Consider the following 20004-nt stretch of genomic DNA (forward strand, 5'->3'; position numbering starts at 1 on the left):
TCTATAGAAACCTGTATACCAAATTTCAAAGCTGTTAGACCAGTACTTTTTGAGAAACACATTTTTTGACCAAAAATGGGAAAAATTGCCTCAAAAATTCAAAATTGCAGATTTCATCATTATTTCAATAAATATCATTTAGTTCATCTATAGAAACCTGTATACCAAATTCCAAAGCTATCAGATGAGCAGATTATTTCAATAAATATCATTTAGTTCATCTATAGAAACCTGTATACCAAATTTCAAAGCTATCAGATGAGCAGTTTTGGAAATACACATTTTTTGACCAAAAATGGCAAAAATTGCCCCAAAAATACAAAATTACAGATTTCATTAGAAATTCAATATATATTACTTAGCTCATCTGTAGAAACCTGTATACCAAATTTCAAAGCTATCCGACCAGTACTTTTTCAGGGACGCATTTTTTTGACCAAAATGGCAAAAATTGCCCCAAAATTACAAAATTGCAGATTTCATCATAATTTCAATAAATATCATTTAGTTCATCTGTAGGAACCTGTACACCAAATTTCAAAGCTATCAGATGAGCATTTTGGAAATACACATTTTGCGACCAAAGTGGCAAAAATTGCACAAAAAAATACAAAATTATAGATTTCATCAGAAATTCAATATATATTACTTAGCTCATCTGTAGAAACCTGTACATTACGGGAAGGCTCCATTTACTTAGGAATACCCTACTTCCCTAGAGGATCAATTTCACAGACCTGCCTTTCCTACAATGGCACTACAATAGCACCAGCTGGATTAGATAAACATAACAATGGAACATTCACACCTTGAGGGATTAAAAGTCTTCTGTTTGTCACCCGAGTTGCTCAGGCAAGGACTCGGGTTTCAGGTACCATGCAAGTTAATGCAGTCTTCCCCTAATGATACCAAATTTCAAAGCTACCAGACCAGTACTTTTTGAGAAACACATTTTTTGACCAAAATTGGCAAAAATTGTCTTAAAAATGTAAATTTGCATATTTCTGCACAATTTGAATAAATCTGAAATATATCATCCCTAGGGACATATGTACCAAATATCAAAGCTATCTGACTGGTAGTTTTGAAGAGGAAGATTTTTAAAGATTTTTTTACCAAAAATGACAAAAATTGCCTTAAAAATACAATATGCAAATTTCACCACGATTTGAACAAATCTGACTGAAGTTACCCTAAGCAAACTGCATATCAAATTTCAAAGCAATCGGACAAGCGGTTTCAGAGAAGAAGATTTTTTTACCAAAAACACCAAAAAATGCCCCAAAAATACAAATATGCAAATTTCACCACGTTTTGAACAAACTTAAGTGAGGTCACCCCAAGTGAACTGCATATAAAATTTCAAAGCAACTGGACTTGCGGTTTCAGAGGAGAAGGCAATTGTTGACGGACGATGACGGACGACGGAAAATCAACCTATTTGATAAGCTCCGCGTCGCTGACAGCGTAGCTAAAAAAGAACTCCAAAGGAACAGACATCAAACTTGCAATGGTACACTATGAAACTGAGACATGCTACAAAATAATTGGCACTAACAACCAAAGTGATGTTTATTGAAAAGATTGCTGAAAATTGAACACACTAGTTACAATAAAGTGGAATGGCTGACATGTGCATTACACAATGTTGGGCCATGTGGTATGAATTACAGTATTTCATTCTCTAAATCTATGTGCAACATTCTTCAAGATATCACTGCATATTTTCCAACATGTAGAAATCTGTACATCCAAATGACCATCCTCTGATCCATAGTAGCACGGTCCCTCTATATAAGCATAACATCATATTTGTTGAAGTTTTTCAATATATTAAACTCATTTTGCATTATGTCCATCAGTGTTTTGCTAAAGGTTGGTCAATGATTTGGAAACCCAGGTAACATTTCTTCTGTCCCTTAATCTAATTGCATTGATATACAAAGGGGAACCAAGTTAAATGATTGGGGAACCCTGGTAACATCTACCTGCGTACCGACCTTTAACAAAAACATATTTAACAAATGAATGTAAAGTCATTTATATATGTCAAGCATGAGCTTGTACATTTCTGATAAAATCATCCATGAATAAATATCACTTATAAATGTCAATTTTACATCAACTATGTTTTTGAAATAATTTACAGAATTTAAGATACAATATACACTATTATTATACAATAAATTACTAAATGTGTTCAAGAACTGACAGGACGGTATTGCAGCATATAACTTATCACATAAATTTCAGCATTTCTGTCCTAAGATTCATCAAATTATCACTTCAAAGATGAAATGCTCTCTTTATAAAATGAAATCCCAGTGGAAAAGTCACCCCACTACAAGTAACATTCCCTTTCTGCTTGTTTGTGTGATGGTCGTATTCTTTAATTACACATCTACACAATCCAGATAATCACATAACACTAATGTAAACTGTGCAAAAAGTAACACTACACTAAAATTAATTTTTTTGTCTATTATTTTCTCATTAAAAGGTTTTATCTCATATTTTAGTACATTAGACCACTGTTCATGAGACAATAGATGACCATGCAGTAACAGTCAACACACTTGCAAAACAAACTTGCTTACTCAATGTAATATAGTCAAATCTGTCCTTCATTACCTTATAGTTTTAATAAATACTCATTTAAATCATTGCTGTTGGACAACTGATTGGCAAACCTGCTGCAGTCTGTAATCCCTGATTCTCGGATTATTTGTCGTTGACATTGACTGTTTATGTGATTTTAGTCCATTGTTCTCCTTTGAAAGTTGTGCACACTCAATTTACCTAGAGATATGGTTGATAAAAACCTGCTCCTTTTTAAGTTTAACCAGACAAGAATCCCACACAAATGAATTGAATGTAGCGCCCTCTAGAGGCATAAATAGGTTGACGCTATTCTCCCAGCAAATGTTCATTTAAGTTTTCATACGATGCCCACAGCATCAAAGATATAAGCAGCATTTACAAGGACTCATAATTTGAGTCAAATTGTCTCTACAAGACTTCCGTATATGCCATATGCATAACATACTTGTTGAACTCAGCCTGGGCCTCCAGTGTGCTTTCGAGACTTGCATCAATATCTGAGTCTGAAAAGAAAAAGAAAAGGGTTAGAGAAATAGCCAGTAAATGAAGAAATTCTTCAGAAAACTGTATGGCAAATTCAAAGAATGGGAATCCTTCAAAGTGACAATGCAGAAAGCATTTGGATTGGGTAAAATATCCTATGGGGTGTTAGATTATCATTTGTATAAGACCTTTAGTCTTATCATTTTTTAAGACTAGCTTGTCCAAAGTTAATATTTGTGAAAGTCAAATGGCCCTTTCACCGCATCAATGCAAGGAGGCCATGAGTAATGCTCTGGTTGAAATCACTCACCTTCTGAGAATGGCCTCAAAATTTTGTGCAAGTTCTTTATGAGAACATGTTTTACATTCATATCAAGGCTGCTCATATTGCAAATTTAAGGTTTACTTAGCTAAGTGTATCTACAAAGTGCTGAAATCTCCCAGCTGAAATGATCCTATTTCACTGGCACCACATTAAATGAAAGAACACAAAAAAGGAAAGAAGTACAAATATTTCTTATCAGGAATGAGCAAACTGTGTGATCTGGAAACAATGATCAACATCACAACTATAAAATAGATAAATGAGAAAAATCATACATTAAACATTCTTTTAGTCACAACTATATTAACAGGCTTCACTCACCATCAAGATGAAATTCAAAAAAATCCAGAATCATGTCTTTGTATGTTTCAGAGACTAGTGACAGAAGAACTTTACGGCTTGTGACGTTGTCTATGAGGCGAAGAAGGGTCTTCATGATTTGTACAACCCACAACATATGGTTCTGCTCTTTAACTGACACCTAACCAACACAACAAGAATTGCCGATAGTGGCAGTCAGTATAAACTGTTTTCCACATGCCACATAAAATTCATAATTGACGCATTTTAAGCAGTTATTCTTCATCTGAAAATGTTATTTGAATATCAAAACCCAAAATCTTTCTAAAATCTTGAAAAGTGATTACCATGGAGTGAAATCATGAAACAGTATAATCAAATTGTAATGTAGTTTGACATTCATCTGAGGACTGCTTCTCTATCAAAATAAATTTTATCGGTGAATTACTAATATTTGCAGCCATCGCCTTTCTCTACCGATGTAATGATCATAAGAGGAAGGCCATATGTTCCTACAATGTCTGTCACTTGGACTTCAATATTGTCATTTAATCTGCTCTGGAGTGTATGCAGTCCACAGGCTTGGAGGGGAGAAAAAGCATACCTAGGCCCACACTGTACATTTAAAGGGCCAGTAAATGCAAATTTTTGATGATTTTTTCCTTATTTTTGTTATGTGAGTCAATCGCAAGTTCTTGTTCTACTCATCAAAATACACTTAAACACCCACCACTTAGCTTGTCCACACAGTGTTTACACATGTAAAATGCATCGTTATTGTTACAAATTACATTTGAATTCTGGTTCACACCAGAATTCACTTGTCAACAATAGCAAGGCAGTTTACACATGTACAGGCTGAGTTGACAAGCAGAATACTGTGCATATCAACATGCTTTGAGGAGTAATGGTTGACATTAAAAACAAAAGTAGTGAAAAAAATCATCAAAAGTTAGCTGTACTGGTCCTTTAAGGTCCAAAGACTATTAAGTTGACTATGAGGGGACAACAGCTTGAAAAACTTTTGATAATACTTTCATTTTTCTTCTTAGAGGAAACTCCATTTTCATTTTCCTCTCCTTAATGTAAAACTTGTCCTACAAATAGAATGCATTGCATCTACAAAGAGCAATTTTATTGTTGATTAGTTACTCACTATTATTATATATTATATATATTATTATACATCTACTATCGAGACCAATAGAATTTTGCGTGTGCTAAAAAAGCCATATGGAATGGCCGTTCCGTAACACGTAGGGTTTCAAGGTGCCCATCCCCTACAGCTGTATCTGCGCGTTCACTGTTGAACGGTTTCAAGGGACTCATTGGACGAGTGCCAGAACATGTCTCGCACGCTCTGTACGTACGTGTGTAGTGCACACACACTATCAAGAACTTGCAGAAGCGCGTCCGAGATAGCGTTCCACACTTGCACTATAAATCGGAAGAAAAATTGTTGACATTGTACGAAAACTGTCATTACTCTGACAATTTGATGCCCCAGTCACGAATGTAAGATGTATAATAATAAGGTTATTACGAAAATACCGCAAAGGATGCACTCGGACATTGGCGCCGCGCATCGCCCTCCGCTTTGCATCGGGCGATACGCTGCGCCAATGTCCTTGTGCATCCTTTGCGGTATTTTCGTAATAACCTCATATTATATTATTGTACTTGGGCCTCAGCCCAAGTACATTTGTTTTCATTCCGTGGGAAAAAACTCTGTAAGGTATAACCATTTCTGGCTGAGACCAGGGAGGGCAAAATGTCTTGGCTTCATCTTCTTGGCATAATAAATGGCGTAATGATGTTAACTGAATGGAAGTGCTGCTCTCAGCCAGTCTTGAATAAGTGAGATGTGAATATTAATGCTTCTCTATCTGAGTTTTTGCCATAAAATCTTCTGAATATAATCAAAATGTGCATCGAATGCAACAATTAATGCACCCTCTGTTTCCTAGGCGATGGCACGACCCTTGCTACACCCACTGGACGAGCCAAAGTGGGAGGGGTAATTTCAGTTTGGTCGAACAAGAGGGCTCGAGACCAGAATTTAACATTTAAACTTGAAACATGTTTAATCGCTGACAAGATATGGACCAGTGTTAATCAAAGCAAAAGTGTAAAAAGGAAAGGTTTTATATCCCGGACACAATGAAAAACATTACGACTGGAAACTGCACCCCCAGTTGAGAATAGTAATGCCCACAGCGATGGAGAACACTTATCCTTGAGCTGAGAAAACCAGACCATCATTTCGAAATAGAGCTGCAGATTCGAGAAGCTCGTTCAAAATAGCTAGGTACACCCATAAAGGGGTGGTTTCGAGTTTTGAGGGCAAATTTCGCCTCCTTCATATAGAAATCGTACGTTTGTTTTTCCAGGAGAACACACCATTTGACACAAAATTTGCATGTAAAGGGGTCGCCAGTAAGCACGTGGTCAAATCTGGCATAAGAAACAATATGAAATGTTGGGTAAAGCCAGTCCAAAATAAACTGATTTGAACTTTTGTGTTTTGTAATTTATACCACTGCAGTAACATTACCTTTTTTGGACAACATCACACAATGTAATACGTTTTGAAACTGATTACTCCGACGTATTCTGTGTCTCTTTGCTAAAAAATACGGTATTCCGATTACCATGTAAGGAGATGATGACGTCAAGACAGATTTGTAGTGCGTTTGGTCCTGGATGGTGCACGAAGTTTTGTCAAGGTAGCTTGTGTATTTATTTTCTAAATGGGAGAGATTAGGGTCGATCTAAACGAAGGCCGAAGAATGTTATGATACTCTAAGCGAGCTGAACTCTAACGCGAATGGTTGGATAATTTGGAGGATGTCTAGAATGATCTCGTCTCATTAAGATTATTTGGCGGTCAGTATTGAATTTCAACTGCGTCACAAGTTTGCGAAATGAATATTCCGTCGAACGGTCAACGAACGATATTTTAGAAATCTGGAGACATGGCACATCGCATTTTTATTTTAGTATTTTATATTTTACAAAAGATTTAAGAAGCAATGATTTTGTCGAAAATTCTGAAAAAAATATAGGAAGATTTGATCGGGAACACATTTTCACTTGGGGTCAACTAGCCCTGCGTACGATGCTGTGTGTTCCGCTACAGCTAATCGCCCCGCTCACCACAGCCCTGCAAAGACCGTGACCCGTACGTAGGGTCGGTGACTTCAAATCCATTTTGGGACTTGACGTAAAAGCCAAATTACTGCCGAAATTCAGCGTTCTTGGGCCCAAGTCGTATCCCAGCCTACCTCAGCTACTCGATCGCTTCCAAAAATGACAGTCTTTTATTCACTTCTCGTAAATAACCGTCGATGTCGGCAACTCTCTCGCTAGCCCTGCGTACGATGCTGTGTGTTAGCTGTAGCACATAGCATCGTACGCAGGGCTAGGGTCAACATGGGGTCGCAGCCATGTTGCCTCAAAACTTATTTCTGTCTGCACTCTAAACTCAAAAATGTCGGATATGAACCTGAAAAATCTATGCAATTTTGTCAAACTTCGGCGAAATTTCAGCCTATAGACAAAATTTCATCTAGGTAAGGTAAATTTACTGAAATTTGATCGACAAATAATCCTGAGCTTGAACGTGACAGCTCGCCTTCTCCGGGAAGTCAAGCATCCAGCTGCCCATACACAGTTGCCAGGTTTATGAGATTGTTTTCAAGCGACGGCGGCAGACCGTACGGGGCTCTGGATATGAACCTACCGCCGTGTAGCTGTGCAGTGTAATAACTGTTGCGTTGTTTTTAGTGCCCACGGACGAAGTCCTGGGGAGTTATAGGTTTGGTCATGTCAGTCCGTCCGTCCGTCCGTTCACGCAGATATCTCAGACATGCCCTAATCAATTTCTTTCAAACTTTGCACAAGAATAGTACCCAGCCCCATACAGATGCACGTCGATTTGTTTCACAATGCGATCGAATTTGGCCGTGTTAGAGGACTTTTTAGTTTACACCTCCATAGACTCCCATGTATAAGGCAGTTCTCCATAGACTCCCATGTATAAGGCCAAGAAAAATAAAAATTTAGTTTCTCATCGTATTCATATTGCCTAAAGGATGCAGTGACACAGTTTTTTGTCCCCACGGATAAAGTCCAGGGGCTTATAGATTGGGTCATATCCGTCCGTGAGTCCATCAGTGAGTCCATCGGTTTCACGCAGATATCTCAGACCTCTTTGACAAAATATCATGTGACCTTGGTGACCTTTGACCTCAAATATACATTATTGTCCATAACTCAGTAACCACAAGTGCTAAACCTTTCATATTTGGTGTGATGGGACACCTTATGACGCCACATATTGTACCTCATTAATTATGCGCATATCTAATTTTGAGCGAGCCAATAGAGCTAGAGGTCTGATTTTTGGTATATAGGGATATGATTTGTTTGACAAAACGTCACGTGACCTCAATGACCTTTGACCTCAAATATACATATTTGTCCACAACTCAGTAACCACAAGTGCTTACACCCTTCATATTTGGTATGATAGGACACCTTATGACACCACATATTGTACCTCATTAATTATGTGCATATCTTATTTTGAGCGAGCCAATAGAGCTAGAGGTCTGATTTTTGGTATATAGGAATAACTTAGCAATGCAATTATTATGACAAAATGTGACGTGACCTCTATGACCTTTGACCTCAAATATATATGTATTTGTCCACAACTCAGTAACCACAAGTGCTACATCCTTCATATTTGGTATGATAAGACACCTTATGACACCACATATTGTACCTCATTAATTATGCGCATATCTAATTTTGAGCGAGCCAATAGAGCTAGAGGTCTGATTTTTGGTGTATAGGAATAACTTAGCAATACAATTATTTTGACAAAATGTCACGTGACCTCAATGACCTTTGACCTCAAATATATATATTTGTCCACAACTCAGTAACCACAAGTGCTACACCCTTCATATTTGGTATGATGGGACACCTTATGACACCACATATTGTACCTCATTAATTATGCACATGTCTAATTCTGAGCAAGCCAATAGAGCTGGATGTCCGATTTTGGTATATAGGGATAACTATAGGGTAGAAATCTAAATATGCCCATCTAAATATTAGACATCTACCATCGAGAACAAAAAAAATTGCTGTAATTTGAATATTTAAGGAGTTTAAAGCAATTTTCACTATAAATAAAGAACCCCTGCCTCAAACTCCACAAAAGTTGCTAGACATATTTTGCTGTTGTCATGCCATTGCTTCGTTTAATAACCAGTTAATCAAATGCCTAATTGACAGGAGGAAATTCAAGACCATATTTGAATAGTAGTATATATTGTCCTCAAATTACTCTATCACGGCCCAAGTACTCATTGCCTTCAGCAATACTGCCTTGTTATCATTATTATTATTATTATTCACACAGCTAGCTTAAAAAGAAAATAGAACTGACCATTAAGTTTTGATAACTTTTATATCACAGAAAGTATTCACTGTTAACATTATTGCTTGGCTTGAGCTTAGACATAAAATATTTTGTGCAAAGATTATTGTCTGTGTGAATCAAAATGCAGACTGTGGTTAAAGTTGGGTGTAGAATTCTGTGTTAATAAAGATTTAAAGGCTCTCTTGAATCATAGCAATGGGCATGCAAAAACACCTTTGGAGGTGGTATTTTTATCATGGACTTACCCACTCAGTACTCAAGCTAGCATTGATTTGACACTTGTCACAGGATTTGAACCTGTGAGTCTTTTACAGTGGGAAAATTTAACCAATACTACTGTAATGGCTTGTGGGAAATTAATTACATCAATAAATTCTACTTTCGACTAAAATAAGGTTATCAACAATAATGATGACCATTTCATACAAACATACTGTGTTGAGCACTTCAACAAGATTTGCGAGGGTGAGATGGGAAACTGTAATTCACAACTGGGCTACAGGTACTCCTACATAAGGAAAATCTTATTCCCTGATGGGAGAAAATACCCAGGCAAACTAGTTCACAAAAGGGTGATTTTGCCATTCTGCAGGATAAAGACAGGTTAGATATACTGTATGACCAGTAAATAGCTTAGTTTTGAACTTTGTGGATGGAATACTTTATGAAGTTTTACTGATGAAAAGAGATCTTTTGGTCAGACTTACCACTGTAAGTGCTACTATGAGCCCTGCTAGCTCCTGGAAATGTCCATTGATGGCTTTACTTCCCATCACCTTGATAGCAATGTCATCGCCACATAGCATGAGTAACCTGGCTATGTTCTCTGGGGTCCACTGAGCTGGAAGTGCTGCAGAAAATGGTACTGTTAACATTGCAAATGGAACATTAAATTTGAAATTTGATCTTAAATGACAGGGATCATGCATGGTAGGTTTTGAAGTCTAAGCCAAAAACTAACTTTTATGCCACAGAATGCATTCACCATTAACAAAGTTTGTGACACTGTGCGAAGGGTCAAAACCACGATCAGTCAGTAAATGTTTGCTGAGCTTTGATAGGTTTGTAAATAAATTTTTGATATTGCATTTCTATGCTGCACATTATATGTATACCAAACTATACAGTTACTGTGCAAGGCGATAATTGCTTCCAAGCCCAAAAGTGCTTTCACTTGCTTTATTATATTCTGTATGGGACCATTATGCATGGCACACAAGCTGGGCACAGGTGACTTAATGCATCTACAAAGTCTGGGTTAGTGTGACTATTTCTTTCTACAGCATATATCATGTACAGTATTGAGCAAAGTGTTTGGGTTTCAACAGAAATTGAAGTGGCATTGCCTGACGGCACATTTGTAAATTTTGGTCATTCACAACACACAGTATTGATGTCAGATGACTATTACACTTTTATGTACAGGCATTTACAGATCAGAATTCTTGCCAAACTAAATGTGAGATAAGTTGAAATGATAGTTAAGCAATAAACCACACCCAGGGATGGTATACCACAAGATTTTGACCACTTCACAACATATGTGCACGAACGATAGCAAGTCCATATGTGGAGTGAACTAGTCAAAATCTTGTGGTATACCCATTGCTGAGGTGGTTTATGATGGCAATTATATCATACCAATACAGCAATCTGATTGGTCGAGACATGAAAAGACCTGACTAGTGGTCTATTCATGATATAGCACGGTTGGCACAGTTGCCAGCTCTAGGCAAGAGCAAAAATCCTTTCTTGATGTTCCATGCCAGAATTTCAATATATTGTTATTCTATAATACCAATAAATCACACCTGCAACAGTATACCAATCTGTTTTGATCAGTTCACTGCATATATGCACTTGCTGTCGTTGGTGCATATATGTCATGAACTGATCAAAATCTCATGATATACCATCGCTGGGCTTGCTTTATTATTGCTTATTATATTACCATGCCCTGTCCATTGCGTTTTAATTGGTCGAGCTGAACCACGTGACTGTCCACAAATACACACTAATGGTTTGTTTTCATGCCCGTGAATATGAATAATATCATAAACATAGTAACTTTACAGCTAAAACAAAAATTGTGATTTGTACAAAGATCATAATCAACCACAAAATAAAATTGAGCATTTGTGGGCCAAGTTAGAAGCTTTGTTCAAAAAAATCTCCGGATTTGCAAAATTTTTGCAGCGCGGGCACTACTCACTGACAGGTTCTGGGGCCCCGTTATCGTTCGCACAGGAAATTTTCGTAAATTTTGGCTGTTTTCTGGGGTTCGTTGATAATAACAGACTCCACGTTGACCATTAACGTTTATTTATGGGCACGGGCGAGAGGAAAGCCAAATTAACAGGCTCGGAAAGCCTCGCCCATTAATTTTTGGCTTTCCTCTCGCCCTTGCCCATAAATAAACGTTAATGGTCAGCATGTCGTCCGTTATTTCTATAATATAACCAAATTGAAAGTCAGTACATCATTTCACATGAGAAGATTTTCATCATCATTTATTAGCAAATCTTCACCTTCACTTTTGAGATGTGAAAACCTAGAAACAATATAGCAGCATTGATAAAATGAAGAACTTTGGTTATTTTAGAACTATACAATTTTAATTATGAAAATAAAATGAATAAAGGGCATAAACACCTACAGGTTTGTTATTAACATTTTGTGTAGTATACACAATTTTTTTTAGAATTTGTTTATCATGCTAACACAAAAAAGGGTGATGTAGATAAGTCTAGAATAACACATTCCAAAATGATAAACGAGGCATTTCCTTTTCTGGCCAAATCTCAAATGTTGTTTTTACCTGTGATTTCTTCAATGACACTGACAACATCATCTTCGGTCCATTCAGAATCATAGATATGCAGTGTCTTTAAGGCCAAAGCTAGCTCTGCAAGCTGTGTCATTGTCGCCATGGTGGAGCCTGTTCCCAGATCTGTCATCTCATACCACAGTATCTTACCTGAAATTTTAATTGTGACAGACACAATGACTTTAGTAAAGCCAGTGTGAACTATAAAAACAACAGACCAAGATAACTGATCAATTTTAGAGTGTTTTTGATAAACTGGGACTGATCAAAATACTTTGTAAAGAAAAGTGGTTATTTACCTATAATGACAGAACACTTGATGTTACAAAGACCTTGAAATATCAATGACAACAAAAAGATCTTTACACTCTACTCCAAGCAATTTGTGCTTCTAGTCTTCTTTAAAAAAAATTATTAAAGTTTATGACAAATCACAGTCATGCAACAGAACTATTGCAGCAATATGATTTGCCTTACCTGTTTGTGGACAGAGAGGTCCATACAATAAGTAGAGCAACCTGGCTTGATGAACTATCGGCCATGGTTCCACAGGGCATGGTTTCATCACACATGTCAGCCAGAAGACTCTTTGTTCCAGACTATTACACTGATCTAACAGAACTCTGTGGAGGAAAGTACGCACGAATATCTCCTGGCGGTGATCTGTACCTGGTTGGGCTGCCACACATGTACCTGTTGTGTATAGCAAAGCTTTATCACTTTGGATCTTTCAGCACTTTAGAACAGTATATACAGTGGAATATAAACGGGGGAGCTCTTGCTAGAGGGCGCACTTTGCATTGTGATAAGACACCACTCTAAAATGTCTAACGTGTATGTCATTTTAGGTTCTCAACATGAGTCAAAATCTATCATGCCAATCGTGCAAACTTATCGTGTAACGTGCTGACCCAACGTGTACGGACCTAACGTGTCTAAAATGTCTAACGTGTATGTCCAGGTAAGTCGAATGGTACCGTATGTCAATCGTACAGTCATGATATACACGTTAGACACTTTAGACACGATAGGTGCATCCATGTTTGGCATGCACGATACACGATAGGTTTGCACGATTGGCTTTTTTGGTCACGTTAGTTCCGACCTAACATGTCAAACATGCAATACTAAAATGTAAAAATGTCTAAAATGAAAAAATCCCGACTTCTGGCCATTGGATTTTAGAGGGGGTATGGGGCGGGGGGGAAGACAGTCAGTAGCGAGTGCGTAATTTCATAGTGACGTAATTACCGATTGTTTGATGCAGATACAGAATGAGGCTTGGTTAGATTTCCGCACTTCCAAACTTTCATTTAGGGGAGGGGGAGGGGGATTGAGGACACACGCACTTAGTTTCGCTTACCGTGCACATGTTTTAATTATCCATGGCCCCTAAGCATTACATAAGGAATAGATTTTCCGACGGGTGAAGAATTTGCTGCAAGTCTTCCAACTCATGTTACATGTCAAAATATGCAATCTATCACTTACAACATACACATGAAATAATGTACAGTCTAAAATTATCACCATTTTAGGAAACTCATATCCAAGTATAATATATGTATAACAAATAACATTGCAACTAAATACGAAAATACTCTACTCACTATATACACAGAGGGGTGTTTTTTGTAGGTAAGTTAAATAAGAGGTATATGCCAGTGCCAGTTGTAAATTTACAGAATGGACAAACCAAAAAAGTCACCATTGCGTCAGTGTTCCCTGTGGGATCATAACTGACATTTTGTTGAAGGCATTCTTCATCTGTCAAGAACTTAGTTTGTCTTTTCACAATGCGGTCCTGCAGAGCGATTTAAAGATCAGTTGCAGTCAAGTAATAATGATGGACTCATTCTGTTGTGGCTCAGAGTTTCATGTGAAACTCTGGTCACCACAGAACGAGTTCATTATTACTTGACTATAACTTAACTCTCTCTCGCTCCCCCCCCCTCCTCTCTCTCTCTCTTCTCTCTCTCTCTCTCTCTCTCTCTCTCTCTCTCCTCTCTCTCTCTCTCTCTCTCTCTCTCTCTCTCTCTCTCTCTCTCTCTCTCTCTCTCTCTCTCTCTCTATATATATATATATATATATATATATATACATATATATATAGAGATATGATATAATACATATATATATATATATAGAGAGAGAGAGAGAGAGAGAGAGAGAGAGAGAGAGATTATAATATAGAGAAAGAGAGAGAGTTCAGTTACAGTCATGTAATAATGAACTCGTTCTGTGGTGACTCAGAGTTTCACATGAAACGAGTCCATCATTATTACTTTACTGGAAATTGCTCTGCAGGACCACAACTCGAGCACTGTTTATTTCCAGAAGTGTGTGTAAATATATATATATATATATATATATATATATATATATATATATATATATATATATATATATATATATATATATACACTTCAATTAATTACAAAATTGACATTGCATTCGAACATTGATTCGTTAGAGTTTGATGTAGCAAAGAACTTGTAGAGGAAAAAATAGTTCACAGATTACCGGTATGAGCTGTAATTTGGAAACACTTGATGTCTGATAAAATTCTGCTTTAGATTTGTTGTAAAGAGCAAAACTTACCAATTTTATGGAGGATGCTTGAGGTGGTAACGACTGCAGCAAATGCCCTCCTACACTCCACATTATCCCATCCAGCAATGACAGTATGTAAGAATTTCCCATAGCATGTCAGGGAAATGCATGAGTTCAGGTCTCCACACATAACATTGCTGAGGCAGTCAAGCTGTGATATAAATGATGAATAGAGATTTGATTGAAATACATAATTATTATTAAACGTTTACAATCAATAAAAAAATAGATTTTGTATGAGCTAAAAAGTCTTATGGAACATGTGTTCCATAAGACTGGCAGTTTCCAGGCACTCAATGAGGCCTCTGCTTGCTTACTTTTAGACGGTTTCAAGGAACCCATTTGACAAATGCCGAAATGTGTCTTGCACTCTGTATGTTTAGTCACACAGGCTATCAGAAGAACTTCCAGACGAGTGTTTCACAGTTAGGGCTATAAATTATAACATTGCATGAAAACAGTCCCTTCCTTGTCCATTTGATGTCCCATTCATGAATGTCAGATGTACAAAAATAAGGCTACAGTATTACAAAAATACTGGAAAGGATGCATTAGGACTTCAGTGCTGCACATCAATTCTGTGTTTCAAGTCAGGAGATATGCCGCGCTAATGTCTGCTTGCATCGGTTGTGTTTATTTTCATATTAATCTCAAACAATATTACCCTCTTGTTGATATTGTTTTAAGGTATAATTAATTAGACCTGATAGAGACAGAATTAGCATGTAATGCTGCATTATCATTGGTTTGGTTTGGTTTTTCACCAATGGCGAAAAATTATTGGCACATTTCACCGGGCCATGGAATCATTTTCCTTGTATGAATGTAATATTCTGCCTGATTTTGATACAAATTAGGCCCTTGTAAAGTGTAGAAGGATGTTTTAATACATCTTTGATAGTTAGATGACTAACATGAAAGGTACACACAGGCAGTAATGATACAAACAGGCAAATATCACTGTCTTCAGAAATCTGTGTGTCAAATTAAGATTTTTGATGCCTTTGCCCAAATAATAGTTCATTGAGGCATCTATGATTCCTCTTGTCTTACCTTCTGAAGAAACTCTTCAATTTTTTTCAGTCTGTAATTTGTAGCAAACAGACATGTTGATCTCTTCATCAGCAAGCCTACACAAAAAAGTATAACAGCATGATGCAATTCCACAAAATTTATCATTTTTCATTCTTTGCTATTTTATGTAAATTAGTCATTTCTTCACATATAAATTAGCTTAATAGGTCAATTGCATTGCTCAAGTTAAAATGAAATTTAAAAAATTTTAAAATCTAATTCTACTTGTCCTTCTTCTGTTTTATGGTATTCATGAACTGATTAGAAAAGGTTTAGCATAAGAATAAAAACACCTTTGCAGACTGTCGTATCAAACTACACACACAAAGACTTTACATCTTACTATGGTCGATAGTCAGGGAAACACTGCTTTGTGCATAGCTCTAAGGACTCCATAAAATCAATGCAGGTTCAACAAATGATTGTTTGCCATTCAAAATTGAATGTTAAAATTGCGTGCATGCAATACAAGTGGTAATGGTTTTGTCATAAAATACATGAAGCATGCTTTTCACATCAATCAACAATACCAGTTAGTTTCACTTTTCAAAAAATACCCTCTAACGTCACTTTTGCCGATTCACAGGGGACTAGACATCTATTTTCTTGTCATGTGACGTATTCTGGCGAATCGCGACACAAAATGAGCATGTGGTGTGTTATAACATGAAATATTCGGTTTTTTTTGGTATGGCAAAGAGAATTAAAAATAGACATGTTGGTGACATTAAACTGTGTGTAATTTTCTTCCAAAGCCTGCTGGTAAAACTAGTATAGTTTTGATAAAGCCAAAAAACAAAGAAAGGGCTTGCGTCTCATCCTTTTGTATTTTAATCTAGACTAGCTGCATTGACAGTGTACTAATGCATAGCAGCAATGTCATTTTTCTGTGTGAACATACATGTATCCGCGGTACTATTCTAAACTGTGAATTTTTCATCATCATAATTCTGTGTGCCAGCATTGCCATTATATTCCGTCCTGTTCTGATGTTTTCATGTCAGTAATATGAGCTTGTGAGCTAAAAAGAGGTCTAAAATGCGAAATAAGCTATAAATCTTTTTGAGATAAAACACCAGATGGCTATACCTACCTAAATGTTGGAAATGCTGTACATAGCGGGCTTGATGATTTGCAGACACTTTGTTGTGTGGCAAAGGTACTGGTCGTAATTTTTTAATTCCAGATCCTGTAAGTCTGAAGTCTTCTACCAAGGAACGCATTGACTTGGATACTATGGTCAGTACACTCAGGTCCAGAACTGTTTGAGATTGAAAATAAATTATTGACAACAACAACAAGTATCACAGATCTTATATGAGTACCTATATGCAGCTTAGCAGCCAGGAATTATAAAGCAAGAGATACTGTGCCCCACTAACATTTATTTTTAGGGACATTTTGCACATTTTGGGGACAAAATGTGTCAGTTGTCAATCAAACTACACCCACTGAACACAGTTGACTCATAAGTGCACCTGAGGTGACCCACAGTGCGCGAGAACGTGGGACAACAGGTTCCATCCAATCTGCAGCCATTGTATATGAAACCAGTCATTCCATTTGATGACAAATTATTTTACATTCATCTCTTCATCAGGTCACTGCAAATCCATCCATTAAATCATTTTCATTGTAGTTGTTCTATGTCCATTATGTAGGTAATATTCTCGATATCATTATTGGGTCAGCAATGTGGAATCATTTCTAAAACTTACATAATCTTTTATACACTAACTTTGATAGTATATATTATAGCCTAAAAGAGGGACTATGTGCCCGAGGGTAGGTGATCATTTGCCCTCCTTGCCTCGGGCAAATGGTCTCCTACCCTGAGGGTACATAGTCTCTTGTTTAGGCTATAATAATTTTATTACATGCCTCTCTGACATAATTTTCTCTCAAAATTTTTTGGTTTATGTACAAATGACAATTATATGCTTTATTACCATTTTAGATGAAATCTGTTGAAAAATAGAATGATTTTCATCATCGAATGGCGCATTGATATATTTAAATCACTGTTATTCAGTTTATCAAATTTTTTTCGCATAATTTTATAAAAACAGTATTTCCTGAGTAAAAGATGTAATTTGATCATTTTTTAATCCTGCATTTTCAAGTTGAGTTCCGGTTCACTTTCAGTCCAATAATAACTGTGGCCCGCAACGTCACCAATGAGTTACCATTGAATCCTATGGATACGGGGCATGTAATAAAAAACTATTAAGACCTTGCAAACTAAATCAAAGGAGTCTATGTGATATCCCATGAGATGGGAGGATCAGATTAGAAAAAGAATAAAAACTTGGCTACACAGATAGACAAAACTGAACAGAAATATGATATTAATAGGACTTAACAACAATAAAAAATGAGACTTTTATACATCTAAACAAAGGGAATATATTATTCAGTTAAGCTGGAGCAAAATGAATTTAAATTTTCTCTAGTATACCTTGTCTATGGTGAATAACCCTACCTGAAACATTTCCTAGAATTAAATGAATAACTTCCACTGGCAATATTTCAAAAAATCCTATAGCCCCTTGCTGTACTGATCTATATCTATCTAGCGCTTCTGCCTTCAGCTTCAATCGTTTACTTCTCCTACAGTCTACATGTATCTTCTGTGAAGATGTGTTCATTGCGCTGAAAATTACATACAAGAATTAACTTTCAAATCTTCAACTTCAGTATTTCTTTGAGGCATTTAATTCAGGAATTGTGAAATTCTATAAAATATTGGCCTTTCTATTACAGGCCATTCAAATTGTTTTGTTTCAGTTTCACCACTATTACATCTCTGGTTTAATAGTCTCTTTACGTTCTAATTCAGTAACTGTAGTATAGATTGGCAACAGTTTCCATTCTTTTGATTCTTTTTTTTTCCTACATAAATTAATTGCAAAAAATCAGTGGAAGTTATCAAAAATGTAAAGGACCATAGCTATAACTTTCTCTATTTTTTCATTGTTTTGTATTTTACGGTATGTCATCTGTACGTTTTTGTTCCACTCCCCTTTTATATTTGAATTCTGGTCTTGAACAGAATTCACTTGTCAACAATGAGTTACAATGCAGTCTACACAAGTACAGGATAGGCTGAGTAGGTACGTCAATTTGCTCACTTTTTTGCAATTTGGCAAAATGTAGCCAAGAATTTACAAATCATTTTGTGTGCTCTTCAGCAGGTGCCATTGACCTGGACAGAGTTGGGTTAACTCAAGCTGGCTTAGACTGATAAATCCAAACAATCCACTGATGCGTTTAAAAATGAATGAATTTTAGAACTTGCCTTATATGAATATGGCTCTACAAACTGCTAATAACAGGTCGAACACCTGCGAGTAGAACTGACCAATATACGTGTTTATTTTTTTCTTTGCGTGCATCCCTAATAAGTATGCGGCTATATCATAATAGGGTGGGGAGGGGATTGAAAAAATTTAATAATATAGACAGGGAGACTTCAAAATTTTTAAGGGTACTGAGGGGGGATCTGAAACAAATACGATTTTAATCGCGATTCTTCGAGGCCCCCCCCCCCCAATGTTATTTGTGAACGCAGCCTTACATGTATTTCTAATGCACAATTTCAATATTTTGTTTCAAATAACTCATCTTTGTGTCAACAGTCCAACGAAAGAAGTGGTTTGGTTGCCTTTCATTTGTATGGTGGCAGATTTATCAAAATAAACTTACCTAAAACTTGGCATCCTGAAGATGCTGCACTCACAGACAGCTGTACACTTTGGTTCTTTAAATTTACGAGTTTAAATGTCCAAATAAAATACTACACTGATACTGTAATTTCCAGCCCGTTCGGTATAATAACAAATGTGTTACCTTGACAAGTTCTCTTTAACATTTGACGAGTCTGTGCCAATTTTACGCTTAAAAATTTTGTTAAACTACCTAAGAATCAGAATTACTTTTCTGGTCCATCTCTGACCTGCTATGCAACGCGTATCTCAGTGATTGTTGACAGCTTCATCTATCAAAAGTCCCGCGCTGTCGCGCCTCGCAGACGACACAAATTGTTTATAAAGCGATAAAAGTTATCGCTCCTCCAAATACACGCCAAACGTCGAATGTGGCACCATCAAACGATGGTTCTTTGACTTGGAAACTTTAACGTACGACAGTACGTCAGTGTCAGTGGAGCGAGATAGAATTTTGAAGCTCAAATTGTTGACATTTGATAAGTGGTGCACGATCTTTTCGAACGGATGTGGACATGTTGGATTGGGAATGCTGGGACAGATATTCAACTTCGGCTGACAAACATTTGCGACGTGGCGATTTTGAACCAATCACCAC

General features: G+C 36.7%; 1 protein-coding gene across 2 annotated transcripts; it reads right to left on the reverse strand.

The window, feature by feature from the left end:
* Positions 1–1547: 1547 nt before the first annotated feature.
* LOC139128261 (F-box only protein 47-like) lies at positions 1548–19931 on the reverse strand. Of its 2 annotated transcripts, XM_070694096.1 has the most exons (10): positions 19387–19575; positions 18164–18333; positions 16775–16942; positions 15661–15737; positions 14596–14758; positions 12472–12687; positions 11986–12144; positions 9875–10017; positions 3731–3890; positions 2860–3104 (listed from the first exon to the last, which is right to left on the reverse strand). In XM_070694096.1, the coding sequence occupies exons 1-10, from the start codon at positions 19398–19400 to the stop codon at positions 3010–3012; spliced, it is 1365 nt and encodes a 454-aa protein (XP_070550197.1). In that variant the 5' UTR covers positions 19401–19575; the 3' UTR covers positions 2860–3009. The 2 variants fall into 2 exon arrangements, with proteins under 2 accessions (XP_070550254.1, XP_070550197.1); XM_070694153.1 differs by lacking the exon at positions 18164–18333 and having other exon boundaries at positions 1548–3104; positions 19387–19931.
* Between the last annotated feature and the right edge of the window lie 73 nt (positions 19932–20004).

Source organism: Ptychodera flava, chromosome 1, assembly GCF_041260155.1.
Source record: "Ptychodera flava strain L36383 chromosome 1, AS_Pfla_20210202, whole genome shotgun sequence".
NCBI lineage: Eukaryota > Metazoa > Hemichordata > Enteropneusta > Ptychoderidae > Ptychodera > Ptychodera flava.

What these genes read in the sequence shown, in the direction of transcription:
- LOC139128261 (XM_070694096.1), bottom strand. An exon ending in ACCTCTCTGTCCACAAACAG is followed by an intron (nt 12,145 to 12,471) that starts GTAAGGCAAATC and finishes TTAAAATTTCAG; the next exon opens with GTAAGATACTGTGGTATGAG. An exon ending in TCATAGTAGCACTTACAGTG is followed by an intron (nt 3,891 to 9,874) that starts GTAAGTCTGACC and finishes TGTGTTGGTTAG; the next exon opens with GTGTCAGTTAAAGAGCAGAA.